At 28.2% G+C, this 18,052-nt stretch overlaps 1 protein-coding gene across 1 annotated transcript in view; it reads left to right on the top strand.

Moving 5' to 3' along the window:
* Positions 1-18,052, top strand: part of LOC129960174 (sodium- and chloride-dependent GABA transporter 1-like) — a 111,585-nt gene that overhangs the window by 78,190 nt on the left and 15,343 nt on the right. The window contains exons 2-5 of the mRNA XM_056073380.1: positions 6,123-6,254; positions 10,666-10,906; positions 13,692-13,824; positions 16,748-16,882. Coding sequence (XP_055929355.1) covers positions 6,123-6,254; positions 10,666-10,906; positions 13,692-13,824; positions 16,748-16,882 — 641 coding nt within the window. The remainder of the gene's footprint in view (positions 1-6,122; positions 6,255-10,665; positions 10,907-13,691; positions 13,825-16,747; positions 16,883-18,052) is intronic.

Raw genomic sequence — 18,052 nt, forward strand, 5'->3', positions numbered from 1 at the left:
TGTCTATTGAATGGGTATGCGCGGCGGAATGATTTTTTTTTTAAAAAGAAAGCAAGAAAGAAAAGTTACATGTAATTGCATCATAATAATACTATACGATACAGAATAAGTTTGAAGAGGATCAATGAGTTCTTGGGAAATGATGTAACGTTTTGTTTGTAACGTTTGAGAAAATGGTTTAACCGAGTGCATTGCTGAACTGGTAAACCAACTGTGATGTCGTGAACTGCATTTGAGTGGAAATAAAGCAATTATTCTGAAACATCCACATTATTGATGGATTTGTTATACTTTTGTTTTGAAATTGGCTTGTACTGCAGATTTTGATTCCTGCTTGATGAAAACCACTTAATTCCTTTGATCTTGTTGAAATTTAATATTAATACCAAAGAAACAAAAAGAAATTGAAACGTTGAGGAAAAGAAAAACATCAAGTGTCTAAGTTCTGCCTTTTTAGTCTTTTTCTTTTCTTTTCTTATAAATCGATAAATAACTGTAGATCTAATCATTGAGCATATGAGCAAAAATATCAACTTTTTCTCATTGGTACCAGACATATTTTAAATTTTAATAAGTATATAGAAGAACAATACCTGTCAAAGCTTAAAATTTTAAATATCTCATGCTGAGAATTTTGCATCAGTACTGTTCTTCTCCTAATCAAACTAATTAAATGACACGTTCTCTTAAAGTTTATTTGAAGGAATCTTTAAAAACTGTGTATTTATTTATTTTTTCCTAGAGAAAAACAGTATATTCTCCAATAAAAGTTCTAGCCATTAATTAAACTTTTTGAGGATAATAAAAATTAATAAAATATTGAAATTGAAATCTTTTCATTTTCCTTTAAATATCTTCATTTCAATTTTGAATGTATGGAAATATGATATGCAGAACATCTGAGAAATTATTTTCGTCCGGTCTCTTTGATGAGGAGCCTCATACGATAGAGTATAAGTTTTAGAGTAAAAAAAGGGAGTGCTTAAAAATGTTTAGTGCTTATTAAAATTCTTCCCTTGAGATTTGGAGACTATATAATTCAGATCAAATAAATTTATTTCAATTTCCTGTCTCACAGATTTTATCATTTAAATGCATTTTTCAGTTTAATATAAGAAATTAATTTCTTAATTTTATTTCTGCGAAAAATACAAAAACCTTAATTTTACAATACTTTGATGATTCATCTTTTGTAGGACGTATTTGAACTTTCAAAATAATATATAATTCTTAATTAATATATAATATATAATTCTTAATGAAATTCTTAATAAATACTAAATTAATTAAGAAAAATATTTATATAACTTTCGGATACTAGATTATATACATGAAAATCTTAAATAATTGCGCCTTAATTAAAACACCCTGTCTTTTAGTTTGAAGGATTTTTAGTTTTAAACATAGAAAATAAGACCAGTAAAACCTGACTTTTGTTTTATTTCATGTAGGGACAACACCATAATAATAATAATAAAATCTTAGAAATAATATATGTTAAGAAGATAATATTCCTTCGGTATATTATGAAGTAACATATAAAAATGCTCTTCAAGAATGATTTTTTTGTTTCTTGAGTAGCTTGTATAATCGTAAAAAAAAAAAAAAAAAATCAAGACAATATATTGAGAAATTCACCTCAATTGGGTTATAGAATGAAAAAAAAAAAAAATCAATCAGAGTTCATAAATTAAATGCAATTTGCGATGTTAATAAACCATAAAATTTAGAAAATCTTTTAAAATAATTTTATTTCAAATTTGATAATATTTCTTACTGAATTAAAATAGTTTTGCAAACATAAATCTATTTTGAAAATATGGGTAATACTCCCTTTTTTGTATATCTTTTGTGAAAATTCTTCTTTGATAATAATATTTCACGCATTTTAATTTTCTTGCATGTATATATCATTAATTCTAACTCCAACTTTCCGTTTTATCGAATAGTTAAATCAGTTAAATTTTATAAAATTTCAATACAATTTAAATTTTTATTAGAATATGTTACTCCTTGCTTAAGAAATTCAGTTTAGGTGTCCTAGCATAGTTAAGCTTTCTAGATTTTGTAATAATTAATTAATTTTGTAATAGTTATGCTTGTCAGTTGGAACGAAAACATATTTGAAATAAATAAAGGTATAATTTTAAAAATTTATTTTATTCCTGCATGTGCTGCCCTCTGTTGGTAAACCAAATAAATGCAACACTTATTTAACAATTTAACATCCTTTAAAAGAAATCCTTTAGGAAAAATAGTAATATTTAGCATTTTGATGGATAAATTTTTAACTAATTATAAAATTTTTCCAGAAAAATTAGTTATATTTTTTGTACTTAGGTAACTGCTTACATGAGAAACAAACTGCGTAAAGCAGAAACAAAAACCAAAAGGTAAGTGGAAACCTTTGGAAAAAAAAAATATCTCCAAAGAAGCCTTCGAAAAGAGAGAATCCTTTAGAGCTGTGATCATTAAAATGTATTTCCCAATAATTTTGAAATAGTGAATTGTTACAAGCGTTAATTTCGGTGACCTAAATTCTTAACGAAAAAAATATTTAATACTTTAAAGATTATTGGCAAATATTTACTTTTACTTCCTCATGCTTTATTTGCATTCTGTAAAAAAACTTTAAAATGCATTTGAGAATATATTGTGCTGAGTCACTCCTCCTTTTTTGAAATAATTCCCCAAAGTATTTTTTTTTAAAAATAAGAGAATTTCTCATAAATCAGGCATTACTTAAGTAAAAACAAGTATTAAATGGTCAGTATAATTAGATATTTTAAAAGAGTATGATTAAAAATAAACAAACGAATTAATTGGACTCTACTTGTGAAATTTTAAAATTTACTTAACTGAAAACTTACTTTCAAAAGATTTTTAAAATTCCAGTTTCTTGGATATGTTTTTGTTAAGCAGATTAAGAAAGTGAACATTTAGTTGCTTTACTGATTTTGTAATCAAAAAATTTGATGAGAGTATCTCTTAAATATAATTAAATTTCATTCTGGTAGTCTTTTATTTATTTATATTAAATTTTAATTTTATTGGCGTTCCTTTTTAAGCTATCTATTCAGAATTGAATATCCTTTTATTCGTTTGTTTGAACTTTAGACATTTAATTCCACACCTAGTGACGGTAGCAAGCAAAATTTGGTACTCATATTTCTCAGTGAATATAAAAATTAACTGCTCTATTAAAAAAATTTTTCTCCCAATAAAAAAGATTAAACGGAGAACGAATGATTGTACGTTTTTCTCCCATAACCTCGAAAAATATCATTGAACAAAAACTATTTCTACACCATCTTTTTTTTTTTTTTTAATTAGCTTTTCAAAGACTTTATAGATTAGCTTTTAAATTTTCGTATCTGTTCAACTGTTTCTCTAATTTTAATAATTTTTTCCAAATTCATTTAAACACAATGTATAGTAATTCCTTTTTTTTTTTTTTTTTTCGTTGAGAAATTAAATTTATGTACGTTTGCCAAACAGATAAGCGTGCCTGCCGTTTATTCGAAGTTTTATTACTAATATTAATTAATTACTATTCTAATGAGTATTGAGGGCTCTAAAAAGAGGTTGAATATAAGATTTCGACAATTGTGCGACATAAAATTTTATGTGTTTTGTTTTTGCTTGCATATATAACAAACAAGCGCAAGTGCAGCGGCTTATTTCTGACATAACTAGCAGTTCCTTTGCCTTGTCTCATGCTGCCATCTATCGGCAAAGAATAAAATGTCTATTGATTGAAAACACATTTAGATGTTATTTCTTTTTAATAGATATGAAAACTCTTATTTAAGTTCTTATCATTGAAAATATAGAAAATTAGTTTTCAAGGAACGCTTGCACTTGAAAATTTCTAACCACGTTTGTCTTTTTTATTATTATTCTTTAAATTGTATCATATTATCTACTAACCATATATACATTAATTTAACTTTTTACTTATTTTCAATCAAAATGAAAAGAACGTTCAATAACTATTTATTAAAGTAATTTCAGAAATGTATTGTTTTGGTTTTTCAATATCAATTTTTGTTATTATTATTTATTTATTTCATTTCATTTCCTCGAATTCTATACTTTCATTTAAGTAGTCTGCGGTACTGAGAAAAAAACATGCCTGTGCGGCGGAAGCGCCATCTATAATCATTAATAGAAAATACAATTGCTAAGAAAGAAGAATCCTTTTTAAAAATGTTTCGTAATAATTGAAATAAACTACATATTTAATGAAATAACAGAATTAGAGACAAATTTCAACTTAATATTAAATAAAAGCATAATCTTACAAGAATAATTCATATTTTCTTCATTTTATATAATGTTTTATGGGAGATCATGATATAATAAAAGCTATTTAAAATCTATTATCGTTAATGGACTTGAGAGAAATGTTTTACCTTTTTATTTGACACTAACTAAATTCATTTATACATTTTGTAAATCTTATATAATATTTCGTACTAAATTTGATAATGATTTACTCGATAAAAAACACTAAATCAAAATATTCATGTATATTTTAAAATATGAAAAAATTCGTTACTTCAACGAAATCAATATTATAATCAATATATCAACATTTTTCAATATTCTAACGCATTTCTTGGCTTTATTTATTACAATTCTTTTAATATTTTATTTACACATTCATTAGTCCATTAATATCTGTTTGAAACTTTATTATTTCTTCATGTAATCATATGAAATTATTTAAAGGGGAACAAAATGTAAAATTTAAAGTTTAATTTTTATGAAAACTTAAATTTAATTTGAAATCAATAATGGCAGTTTACTTTTCATAAAAAATAACCTACATTTTACATCAGTTTGTTTTTTACCTTGAGCAGTTACAATGTTATCTATGATTTTTCTGGCTGAGTGCTTAAACTGATGCTTAATTGTAGGCTAACTGCTTTGATTTAAATTAAACATTAGTATTGTACAAGTAAATAAGAGCAAAAATTAGTTACAGCAATTCGTTTGAATATTCTGAATTTTTTAAATTATTAAATAGAAAAAGAATTATGACAGAAAGGATTATTTTAATTGAAATTCTTCCGATCCATTTTATTTGTAAATGGTCATAGAAAATTATTATATTTCAATGCAGTGTCATAGCAAATAAAAAATCTTTATAAATTGGACATCACTCCTTGCCTTTCTTATTCTATTAGCTTAAAAAACTGTTTTAAAATTAAAAAAATAATAATAAATTCGGATGATATAAATGGATTAAAAAAATATTTTAATTTTCTTCCCGTAAATATCGTTAAAAATACATGCTAACAAAGTATATATGATCCAATATGAATATTCTCGTTTAGAATATAATGGCCAATTCAAATCGCCATGAAATCTTAAAGCTTTTTCTGGCATTTTGAGAATCAGGGTAAATACATTCATTATATTATGCACAAATTTTTCGAATCAGTCAAATCATGAGAATGCCTTTAAAATATTTTTCATTTTAAAATTAAATCAAATTTTGAATTAATTTGATGAAAATTTGTTTTGAAAACTTTTAGGATAAGGCGCTTTATCTTGATATAAAGTGTCTGGTAAACAAAAAGAAGATGAATTATAATAATTTCCATATCAGTGAGTAGTTGAATGTTGTCTAAAATTGCAATTTACTTTAAGTTTTTATTTATATTTCTTGATAAATCAAATCTGTTTAGTGAAATAAAACAAATTCTTAATATAACTAAATATTTGTTAAAGTCATTTGTATTCTACAGGAGATATAAGAATTTTATCGAATAATTTGTGTTTTAAATGAAAATAAAGCGTCATATCGTTCAAGATCAAAGATGAGATAATATAATTGAAAGCAAAATATTAGAAAATGATCCTGAAATATTGGGCGCATCTTTTGAATGCGCTTGCGTGATTAGAAAATGTTCGATATGTATTTAGACGGTAGAATTCTCTTACAGTAAAAATAATTTTAGTTTTATAATTCAAAATAAATTATTTATTTTCTGGAATCATCGCAAGTTTCTACTCAGAATAAACTTTATGCCTTTGTTTCGCTATATATTTTCACATATAATGTTATATATTAAACTCCAGGATTTCTAATTTTTCTTTGCTTTCTTTTTCAGGAGCCTTTCTAATACCATATCTACTTACACTGTTCTTAGCAGGAATTCCAACATTTCTACTAGAAACTTCTTTAGGCCAATTTTTAAGTATTGGTGGCCTGGGGGTTTGGAAAATATGCCCAATCTTCAAAGGTATGTGGAATTTTTGAAGGATTTTCTGTATGAATTTCGGCTGCTTTTTATCTTATATTCATCTAAAATATGCTAATATTAGATATTATCTGAAAAAAATCTAGTATTTGTACATGTTTAAAAATGTTTTCCCTAAATTTCTGAATACATTCTGAATATCTAGATGATTCCGCAAGTCCATAGAAAAGTAACTAAATAACAAGAAAATAATTTTATGTCCTTCTAAATATACTGTGAGCATTTTATATTCACAGGCAATTTTGTATGACTAAATGATGGCTGTTATGACTCTTGTAATATGTACCCCTTAATGGCTTATGCTGATAATGTTCGTAATCAGTGTATCGAATGTAATAATTTTAAATACCGCCATTATAGTTTTCAGATCATTATAAATAACAGAACAATTAACCTTATCTGCATAAAGAAAAACTATATCTCTCTACTGACTACCAATAATGAAAATTTTATCGTACAGCAGTTATCTCCTAACCAGTGAGAAAAAAGTTGTAATAATATGTATTACCATCATTTTAGCAAACATTTAAATAACAGAATAATTCACTCTATTTGCAACTATAAGTAGCCATATGCCTCTATTAACTAATAACGATGTTGAAGATTTCATTTTACATGTTTGCAATCTGAAAATGATGGCAACTCAGATGAAATTTTAATTTTGTCGACGAGAAAATAAAAAACGCATGACTTGTAATATATCTAGTTCTATAATTGATAATCTTGTCATATATATAATTCCATAATCTTAAAGATGGTTATCTTATGGAATAGGTTTACTTTTAGGTTCACAATTTATTTTGAAATATGATTATCGCTATTTATTTGTCTTCTCTTAAACTTTTAAGCACATTTACTCAATCGACTTGTCTTTTTTAGTACTTAACATCCAAAACAGCTAATTTTCGGTTCTTTTATTAATTGAATTTTTTTAAATAAAAGTTCAAATCTAAAAGTTCAAAGTTCTACATCGGTGTGATTATTTGTATAAATGTAACATGTACAATGAGAAAGAATTTTTCTCCCAAACGAATAAATAAAGATATATTATTCACACTGAATAATTCTCCATTCAACTTAAACAATTCAAAAGCGAACGTCTGTTTCATTTTACTCAATGTTTTAATTCAACTCTCAATCAAAATAAGAAAGAAATGGAATATAATTTATATTGAAGAATATTCAATCAAATTTAATTCGAATGAAATGACATGAATCAAAATCCAGATGTCGTTCAGTTCCACGGATTTTCTTTTACTATCAAATATTCATTCTACCATTGCTGCTCGAAATTACATAATGATTTCATAAGATATTCTGAGCGTGTTTGCAAATCCATGAGTTAATTAATGAAAGGACTTTTAATTTATAAAAAGATTATGTAATGAAAATTATTTCCGCGATTTAAGCGAAGGAATGGGTTATGACCAAAGATCTAAAGGAAGGTCCAAGCGTGGGCCCATCCTATTTAGTTACTGCGTCGGGTCCATTATGTCGTTTAATGCTGAGTGACAGGAAAAGATAACTCATTAGGTGAACGGCACAGAAACTAATGACGTCAATGATGGCCTCGTCATATTCTTTTCCCATTTAATAAAACCATTTCCATTTGCTTACAAGGGCACCAAAATTAGTAACTTACTACAACACCGAAAAGATGAATGAAGAAATTCTTTTTGGTACAATGCAATTGTAAACCTCCCTCCAATGTAAGTCCTTTGAAAATTGCCGACGACCACTTAAATTCGTTCAAAATTTGTAGGGTGGATTTTTTTTTTTTAAAATTTTTTGGAAGAATTGGAATGGCTTTCAAAAATTATTTTTACTAATCAATTAAGTAGGAAAAAATATAATGGTATACTAATACATCTGAAAAGACAAAAAAAAAAAGTTTAAATTGATTTTCCTTTGACAGAAAAAGGAAAACGAAGTGATTTATCCGACATTTCCTCTTCCCCTTCATTCAATGACTTTTCGTTCGATACAATGAAGTTATCAAAATAGTCTTGTATAGTTATGAATTTATGATCATATATGATTACTTTCATATTCTTCTCATTCCTAAATCTATTCACAAGGCAGAATTTATTCAGAAATGAAATTAAATAAAAGTCCTTTTAGTAGAATTTATTTAATAGGTTCTAAAAAAGAGCGTTCTGTCAATAAGTTTAAAATAAAAATATATGCAAACATATGAAACTGAAATAAATATTCCTCTATTTTTTCAAAAAAAATAATTTACTTTTTTTACACATTCCTTGATATTACAATTTTAAAAATCCGGATGACTATTTTTCAGGAATTTTTAGGAAATAAAAAATAACAAGAAGTCTTGTATTGTGAAATGTTTCAGGCCTTTTCTTTTATTTAAAAAAAATCTTCCTGTGCCTCATGCTTAAAGTCAAAGCACAGTTGAAATTTGAAATTATTTAATTGCAAAAGTAACTAAAAAAAAATCCAGTTTCTATTACAATCTTCAAAATACCTATACTGCTGTTTCCTTATTAAAGAAGCTAAATATTGTAATATTTTAGGCAAACAAAAGATTTGAAAATACATTAAGAGTTTAGTTTTCATGTAAATTTTTATACAAAGAATACTTTTTTTAAAACAAAAAGTAAACAATTCAGAGATTTTGATAAGAATCTTTGTATTATTTTCATTGGTATCTTGAAAAATTAGAGAAAAATCATTAGCTGCCAGAAGGAATACAGTAGCAACATGTGTTTTATTTATGATTTTTTCTCCATCCGGCATATGTTTGAGACACTATAAGAGACATCGTGTTTCAAACACAGTAACAGTTAATGCATCTAAGTCAATTCGAAACAATATGGTTACTGATCAATATTAAAACATTAAAAGGAAAAAAGAAACGAACTAAGGGTATACATATGGTAATGGTTTGTGATTTTTCTTCCTTTCTGTAAGGATCAGAAAGTTTTAATTATGTCTTATTCCAACAACTATGGGAAGGAGTTGTATGTTTGGTATTGAGAATAGAAAATGTTCTATTGAAAATAAAATAAAATATTATTAATGAGATCATTTAATTACAAATAGAATACAAATAATATCACAATGTTAATTATAATCACAAGTGATTAATATTTTTTAGACATTTTAGCATGAAGATAGAAATTGTTTATTATATTTAAATTTTAGATACATGGTTTATGTATTTTAGCATTGCTGTTTAATTTTTATTTAATGTAATAAATACTACTAAATTAACTCTGTTTTTGTTTTCATCTAATTTTTTATATAGAAGTTATCATAAAATGTATTTCTTTCTGTTATCATCGGAATTATTTGTTAATATGTTTATTACAACAATCAATTCAGATTCCCCTATTTGTTGATCTTTAAATCATTTATTTCCTTCAACTTTCAATACATCTGAGAACTAAAATCACCAAATTAATACTATTAATAATTCAAATAACATTTATAATAAAAAATACTCTCTTTTAACTGAATATTCTAACAATTTTAATATTTTATTACTCTACTCTTAATTATCGAGCCTTGGCCGGCGTCCTGGTCTACGGGTAGCACGTCTTCCCCGTGATCTGGGCATCACGGATTCGAATCCCGATTCTGGCATGGTTGTTCTTCATCCTATGTTCTATTCACCTGTGAGGTGTGTGAATGATGCCCCGTGTAAAAAGGGGCAGTACAAGCGAATGTGAGAGTGCCATCTTCATATGAGCTAGAAGTCAGATTTCTGCTCTCGGGTGCTCAGGGGTCTTTACCCTCAGAAGCTACTGCACTCCCCTTTCCGTTGTAACGCGAACACCACATCATTATCATCAATTATAGAACAACTCATCAACAAAACATTTTCTTAGCTATATATCACTTTACATCGATTCGATTATTTCCATCCAAAAAAAATGATCATTGGATGCTACGAAGAGAATGAACAACTAGAAGCTTCAAAACACTTTACTTCCTATTTTTTCGTGGTCTGACTTACAAAACCAAAGAATATAACTGCCAAATAATAAAGAAAACAAATCATTACATAATGCCTGTTTTAATGCAGTAACATTTTCAAAGGTATTATAGCAAGTCCCATATATAAAAAGAAGGACCACCTTGTTCAATTTTTATTTTTCAGATGTGGATTATGTATTTGCCATGTCAAGGGCATATAGCAAGTCCAATGTATAAGCAGAAGGAGCACTTTAATACCTATCTTTCTTTTTCAGGTGTGGGTTGTGCAGATGCTATTTCAAAGGTAATATGTCCCATGCATAACCAAAAGGAGCACTTTAATACCTATATTTCTTTTTCAGGTGTGAATTACGTAGTTGCTATTTCAAGGGAAATATAGCAAGTCCCATTTATAACCAGAAGGAGCGTTGTAATTCTAATCTTTCTTTTACAGGCGTGGGTTATGCAGCTGCTGTCATGGCATTCTGGTTGAACACATACTACATAGTAGTACTTTCTTGGGCCCTATATTACATCTTCAATTCTTTACGGTGGGATGTTATGTGGAGAACATGCGACAACTGGTGGAACACACCTCTTTGCCAATCAGAGTACGAAACCAATTGCACGAAAGAGTCCTGTCCTGTAGAGGCAACTACTGTGGCTCACATAAGCCCAGTGAAAGAGTATTGGGAGTATGTATGGTCCATTTTTTTCTACAGTTTTTATAAGTTAATAATTTATTCTTAATTATCCTCTAGAGGGAAAATGAAAGTTTATACAACTATTTGAGACTGTGTTGTTTTTATATGGAACATAAAAGTAACGACCTCACTATCCTATGCTTTTTTAAGTCTCAGAAAAATTTAGGGCAAAATTTAGGTATTATTGATTTTCAAGCATTTTGTCTTTGCTAATTAAGTATTAAAAAGAACTCGAGATTAAGATAATCGAAATAATAATGTCTTCGATCATCAAAATAATTAACCAGTTAATTATATAATATCTGATAATTCATTCTAAGTTGCTGCCTTTGGCAGAAAATTAAAGTTAATGTGATCTTTAAGCGGTTAATAAAACCAAAATGACCCGAATTTAAACTCTAAGGATAAAATGGTTTATCAATATACATATTATATAGTGCTTTTTAATTCAGAATTGTTGTATTCCCTTATTTTCCCATCTAGTTAAGTCACACAAATTCGATCAAATTAAAAAAAAAAATGTTAGAGGAAGAAATTATCATTAGGATATCTCATACATATAATTTTCAAGAGCACTTAGAAATCGTAATTCGCGTGTATTCTTCATTAGTTGAAACATATGATCATAAATATTTGAAGAAAAAGGGACGTGATGACAAGTAGTAAGATCTCAGTTTCAAGACTGGACAATTTCTGGCTTGAACATGGTTTCAACGAAGAACTACCGCGTAAGCGGTCCGATGCCCGCATAATATATTGGGTAAACCCCCTTTCGTGATATTTTAATAGCCTTACACCTGTTATGTTGATTGTTTGCATGAACATTCCTTATGAAGTCGGATCCCATGAATCATATACCATTAAAAACGTAATTATCTGGATACTTTATCTTCTGATTATCCGTTGTCTGTTATGGAAATGGAACTTCATTTTTTATTCCGCATGTGAATTGTGAAGGTAATAAATAGAATTTTTCTTTAGTTTTTGATCAAGAAAATCACAAAGTGATATATTTGACGAAGCATTTCGAATGGTTTCAATTTAGTTGCCTCAATGCAAGATGTGATTGAATATGTATAAAAAAATGTTCAAAAAATTGTCAAAATCTAGGGGGGAAAAGCTGATGGGTAATTAAATTAATATCATTAAAAAGACAATTGTGTGAATAATAATGTAAAAAGTATAATTATGCATTAATATTTTCGGAAACTGTTTCGGAAAAACGCCCAAGTTTTTCTTAATTTTTAATTAACTACGATTCTAATTAAAATATTTAAAAATTACTTCAAAGCGCATAAACCCGCACTCCAAAGCTTATTTCTAAAAATATGGATTACTCTAGATCAAACGGTTTAGCCCCTGGAATGCAAAATGCAAGTAAGCGGACACACACAGACACAGAACAAAGAGAAAGATTTCCCCTAATTTTAAGTACAGACAGAAAGAGAGATGAAATGACTTACAATTGAAACAAAAATTAGCTTAATAATATCTATAGGATTTATTTTTGATTTAGCACTCTACTCCATTTTTTTATAATTGTATTACGTTCATTTCTAAACAAATGAAAAATAGCATATAATTTGAAATTGACTATGCTAAAAACTAAAAATTTCATATCGTGTTAATAAACTATATAAATGGTAGACAGTTTCAGTACTATCTTTTTTTCATGGATCTGCATTTAAAAAAATTGGTTCAGTTAAAGACAAATATAATCTCATGTCTGCATATTCGTTCAGCGTACTGCGATGTTTCTTATTAATATTAGCATGAGTCGATCACATTAGTTCCATAAGCTCTCTGTTCGTGGAACTATAAAGTATTTTATTGCTTTTAGACTTGGTACTTATTGTTCACTGCTACCCATTAGTATTTCAAGCTTATTTATTTTCCGTATGAACTGGAGAAACAAAATTCTGTAATCTCTTTTGTTTTGTGTATGTTTTCAATCATTACCAACATTACTTTCTTATTTCCTTAACTAGTTGTCCACGTACCCCTAGGGGTACGCGTATGACAGATTAGGAACACGAGCTCTAATACATAGGATTATTGTACTTTTAAGCTTGTAAATTTTAATTAAATTGGTAGCCATAATTATTCAAAGTAAATATTATGCGAAATATATTCAAATGTCTAGATTTATCAACTGAATCAAAGTGACAACGAATTTATTAAACTACATGTATATCTAAGGAGACGACAGAGAGATATCAAGATGTTAACCTCAGATTAAAGGATAGATTTGGGAAATTCTTTCACAGACTAGAATAAAGGTTCCACTCTCACCCCTAATAAGTACATTACGGACTAGGGCTGAACTTTTGTCTTCCATTTGATCATCACTGAGAGTAATGGCTGGCTTTTATTATAAGATCAAGCGAAAGCATTTCAGCGTTTTTGTATTCAGTGGAGAAATTAATATTATTATAAAAATTGAATAAAATTAATTTACTAATTTTAACCTAACATTGTACATAAAATGAGCTATTCTTTGCGGGAAACGGATGTGGAATATGATTGTTGAAGGTACTCAAAATAAAGGGATTAATCAAGGCTATGTGAGGAAATAAAGTTTGGGAGCTGCTGTACTAAAAATACTGTCAAAGAATGTTCGTCAATGGTGAAATCAAAATTCTAATTTCACTTTCCCAAACGCTTGTAAGCACTTGCTTTTATTTAATTTTCTTTAATGGCATACGTTGATGTGATTTATATTTTGACTCGAAATAATCCTATATGCTTAGTGGTCCATTATCATTTATCATTTTAGACGCAATGTACTTCAGATCACAAGTGGTCTTGGAGAGCCAGGTGAAGTGCGTTGGCCATTAGCTGGAACTCTGTTTCTGGCATGGGTTCTCTGCTACTTTTGCATCTGGAAAGGAGTCAAATGGACTGGAAAGGTAATTGAAGACTAGGCCAGTTGTGGTAGCAATGAAAATAACTTTTTAAGTTACCATTTAGAATATGACAAATTAAACAATTTTTTTTTCCTTCAAAAAACCGTATAAGTTTGTTAGCTGATGATTTCTCAGTAGTACAATATTTAATTAATTTACAGGTCATTAAGATTTATAAGTTTCAGAAATACAGTAAATTCGTTTCTGATTCACCTATATATAATCCCAATTACTTGAACAGCCTCATTGAAAAAAGCTCACTTTGTTAAATACAAATGATAAATATTTATCTTAATTACAATGACAAGTTTATTAAATAGACTTTAATCTATAATAAAAAAAATAAAATAAAGGGATTTCCTACATAAGAATTATAATTACTATTAAGAATCTTGTTAGAAATAACTATTTACTAACAAAATAACTTGATTACCATCAAGGAAAAGAACATAATAAAAGATTCCCTAAACGTTTTCTTAACATATTATGTCTGGGAGGGAAACTTTAAAATTTGAATACCTTGGAGTCCAAATCACTGTTTAATTATATTTGTGGAATGTGTTGCCACATTATTCTGTTGAAAAATAAGAGTATTTGGATAAAACAGAGATTGAAACTTTGGTTTTATATTTTGTAACATTTATAAATAAATTTGGGATGACGAATTAATAACATCAAGGGCACCATAGGGAATAATTTATCTCCATCTGAATCAAAGCCAAGACACGAATGGAGACGAAACAGAATTTGTTTTTCTTAATTTAAATAAAGGTAATAATGAAGTTCAATGTAGATAGACCACCTTTTTTGTAGTCTATCTTTTTGTAGCGGCAAAAATTATGTTCCTCTACTCAGAAAACCAATGCATATGCTCTTTTGCCAAGAAAAACTATTGCGTCGTATGCGAGGCTTGAGCTGCTGCCTACATTTGATTTCAATCATTTAATTATTTTAAATTTCGTAATTACTTTTCAAACGGTTCAAATTCAACTTTAATACGTTACTAATTTTAATACTATTATACTATTAATTATTATCAAATTTTAATGCTATTTATTTTAGCATTTGTTGTGATTGTCAAGTAAGAATTAGAAGTATTCTGAAAACTTAAATTGTGTTATTTAGTTGTTGTATCTAAATTAATCTTCTCTCTATTTCTTTTACTTTATTGATGCACATTTTTCAAAAGACAATAGACAACTTTCAGACTAGAATTTTTTTTTTCTCAATATTCTGTTTCGAGAAATCCGCAGATTTCATAATTTTAACCTGCATAATTTCCTTATTGGTGAGGCGAGATATTCGGTCCATCTTTTTATTTATCCCTCCTGAAATATATTGAAAAGAAACTATTAGAATTCATATAACTATTAGAATTGATCTACACTAGTTTTGAATCCCTTCTTCACATGTCAGAAGGAAAGTAAGCTCCTGATATTACAAAAAGGCATTCAAGGAAGCAGATTGTAGGAAGTAAAAAAATTATGTTTGTCAGTCCAAAATGAACTAAATTTCTATTTCGTAACAAGGGCTCCTATAATCTGTTTCAGAAACAATTGATCTCAGCATTTAAAAGTAAAGGAAAAATTTAAAAGTTCTGCTTTTGAAACATTAATACTAGGTTGTTGCAAAAGTTCATACCCGATTTTCATTGATGGCGTCAAGTGTATTTTTAGGGAACTAGCAATTGTTTGTTTGGCTGTGCTCCTTGCACTTGAAAGATAAAAATGTCATCTGTTCTCTACATCATTGTATATTGATAAAATATGTTGATTTTTTATTATGACAAATTTTTAAAAATGGCCAATGAAAACTCCGTTTTTCGACATATAATGCTTTATGAATTTTTGAAGGGCGTGCGTGTTAGAGCTACACACATACACATAAGAAAAACAGTATCTCAGCTGCTTATTTAGACAATACTTCTACTCTGAGAAATGTACAAAAATGATCTGGTAAATTTTGGAATAATGATTTTACATTAGCTGATGAACCAAGATCGGGAGACCGACTTTGATGACGATATTATGAGTTTTTTTAGTGGAAGAGAACCCTAGAATAACAAATGAGAAAATTGCGGAGATATCGAGCTTGGATGCGTTTCCAAGCACGATACCTGAGTACAGCATTTCTTTTTCTCGCTCTCTCTGCATCGTTCATTTCTCTCCTTATATGTCACATTAAATATCGTGTGGAACAGGCGGTTATAAGCGGATTATATATAACAACGTTCAGTGCAAAAGAACATGAAAGAAAAACAAATGAAAATGTAGAACCTGTCGCAAAGACTGGACTACAGACTTTAAAATTATTGTGTTTGGTGAGACACCATCGGGATTATTTATTTTGAGCTATTCCAATGTGGTGAAACTATCTCGTCAGATACGTACTACCACAACTCACTCAATTTATTTCAACCATTCAAGAAAAATGCCTGGTCCTAGCAAATATAAATGGTTTTATCTTCCTCAATGGCAATGCCAAACGCATATTGCGCAACAATTGTTCAGAAAATTGCAAGAGTAGAAATTACAAATTCTTCGAAATCCCCCGCACTCTCGTAATCTAGCGCCGTCTGGTTATCACCTGTTTCGTTCTCAGAATAGTTTAAGTGGCAAAAAATAAAAATCTGAGGAAAGGAAAAGATGTATAAAAACACCTTACGGCATTTCTTCAAGTAAAGCCAAGATCGTTCTCCAAAAATAGAATTCGTGAACTTTTAGATCGATAGAAATCTATCATACAGAATAATGGAGATTACATTCTTGATTAATTAATGACGTTTCATATTTTTCGTTTAAAGTTTCTTTTCCTAAATTTTGTTCGTTTGAAGGTTATCAACAAAGAGGGCACAAATTTATGCAATTATTTTATAAAATTCCATTAAAAAACTTTTTTCAATTAAATTTAATTGTATGTTCGTTAGGTTGTCTACTTTACTGCGCTGTTCCCCTATGTTTTGCTGTTCATCTTGCTGATCAGAGGATTGACGCTTCCTGGAGCCAGTGATGGAATTAAATTTTATATATGGCCAGATATGAATAAACTTGGTGATTCTCAGGTATGTAGAGAAAGTCTAACCAAATTAACAAATTAATAAATTGATTACTATGTTTAATAAATTGATTTGTTGCTAAAAATGTGCTTGAATTTCATCTTTTCCTAAGAAAATTCCTCATAATGTTAAGAAAGAATCTAATAGATGAGTTAATATTCCTGTCAGACTAGTAGAATCATGTTTTAGTACTGTAGCTCATGCATTTTATCGAATTGCATTGTTCGATTTTATTCTCTTTTGATTTCAAACCCAAACGTTCGACTCAAACTTTCCAATCTTTTAGAGTTTTCGTGTATTAAAGTATGAGTAAAGTACCTTCATATTTTACAATATTACAAATTTAATTATTAATTAGTTGGTTAAGTTTGAAGTAAAGAGCACACAGGATTATATATATATGAATGCTATAATATTCACAAACCCCGAGAGTCGAACCAATCCTCGGAGAACGATAAATAAAAGTCACCTTATCTAAACCTTAATAAATAATATCCTTAAGCATATGAACGAATCTCAGGTTCTAATCTTTAACAGCTGTTCCAATTTTTTAAAATTCTTTTCATCTTTGAATCATATTTTTGGACTTTTCAAAGACTGTAATTTTTTTTTTAAATATACTAACTCGAAACTACGGACTGAAGAAATCCATTTTTTACAGAATAATTTGTATTCTTCAAAAATACAGGAAGAGCATTTTTGAAAAAAGCAATATTTCGCACCAAAAAAAGAAAAGAAAAGAATAGAAAAAAAAAAAAAGAAAGAAAGTACCGCTAGCGCATAAAGAATGGAAATAAAATTTAATTTTTTTCTTAAGAAATCGAAATTTATTTATTGATAACATGATTTGCAATTTAAAAAACTAGTATAAGACAAGATTTCTGAAGGTGAATAAGAAAAATGTTGCTTATTAATATCAAAGAACTTGATTCTTCATCTGTCTTTTGGAATGAAGGGCAGCACATTGAAGAAGACGTTACTCCTCTCAATAACGCATCCTATGTAACACTTTACTTCACCACCAGAAGAACTATCTGATAATTTAAATAATAAACTACAAAGCCAATTAATTTTGCCTCTTGATTCAAAACAGAATACGGTTCCAATTTCATTTTTTTCTATGCAAATGCAGTATTTATATCTTTCTTTTGAGAATTGTTTTTTCTTCAAGTTATT

Source organism: Argiope bruennichi, chromosome X2 (assembly GCF_947563725.1).
Source record: "Argiope bruennichi chromosome X2, qqArgBrue1.1, whole genome shotgun sequence".
Taxonomy (NCBI): domain Eukaryota; kingdom Metazoa; phylum Arthropoda; class Arachnida; order Araneae; family Araneidae; genus Argiope; species Argiope bruennichi.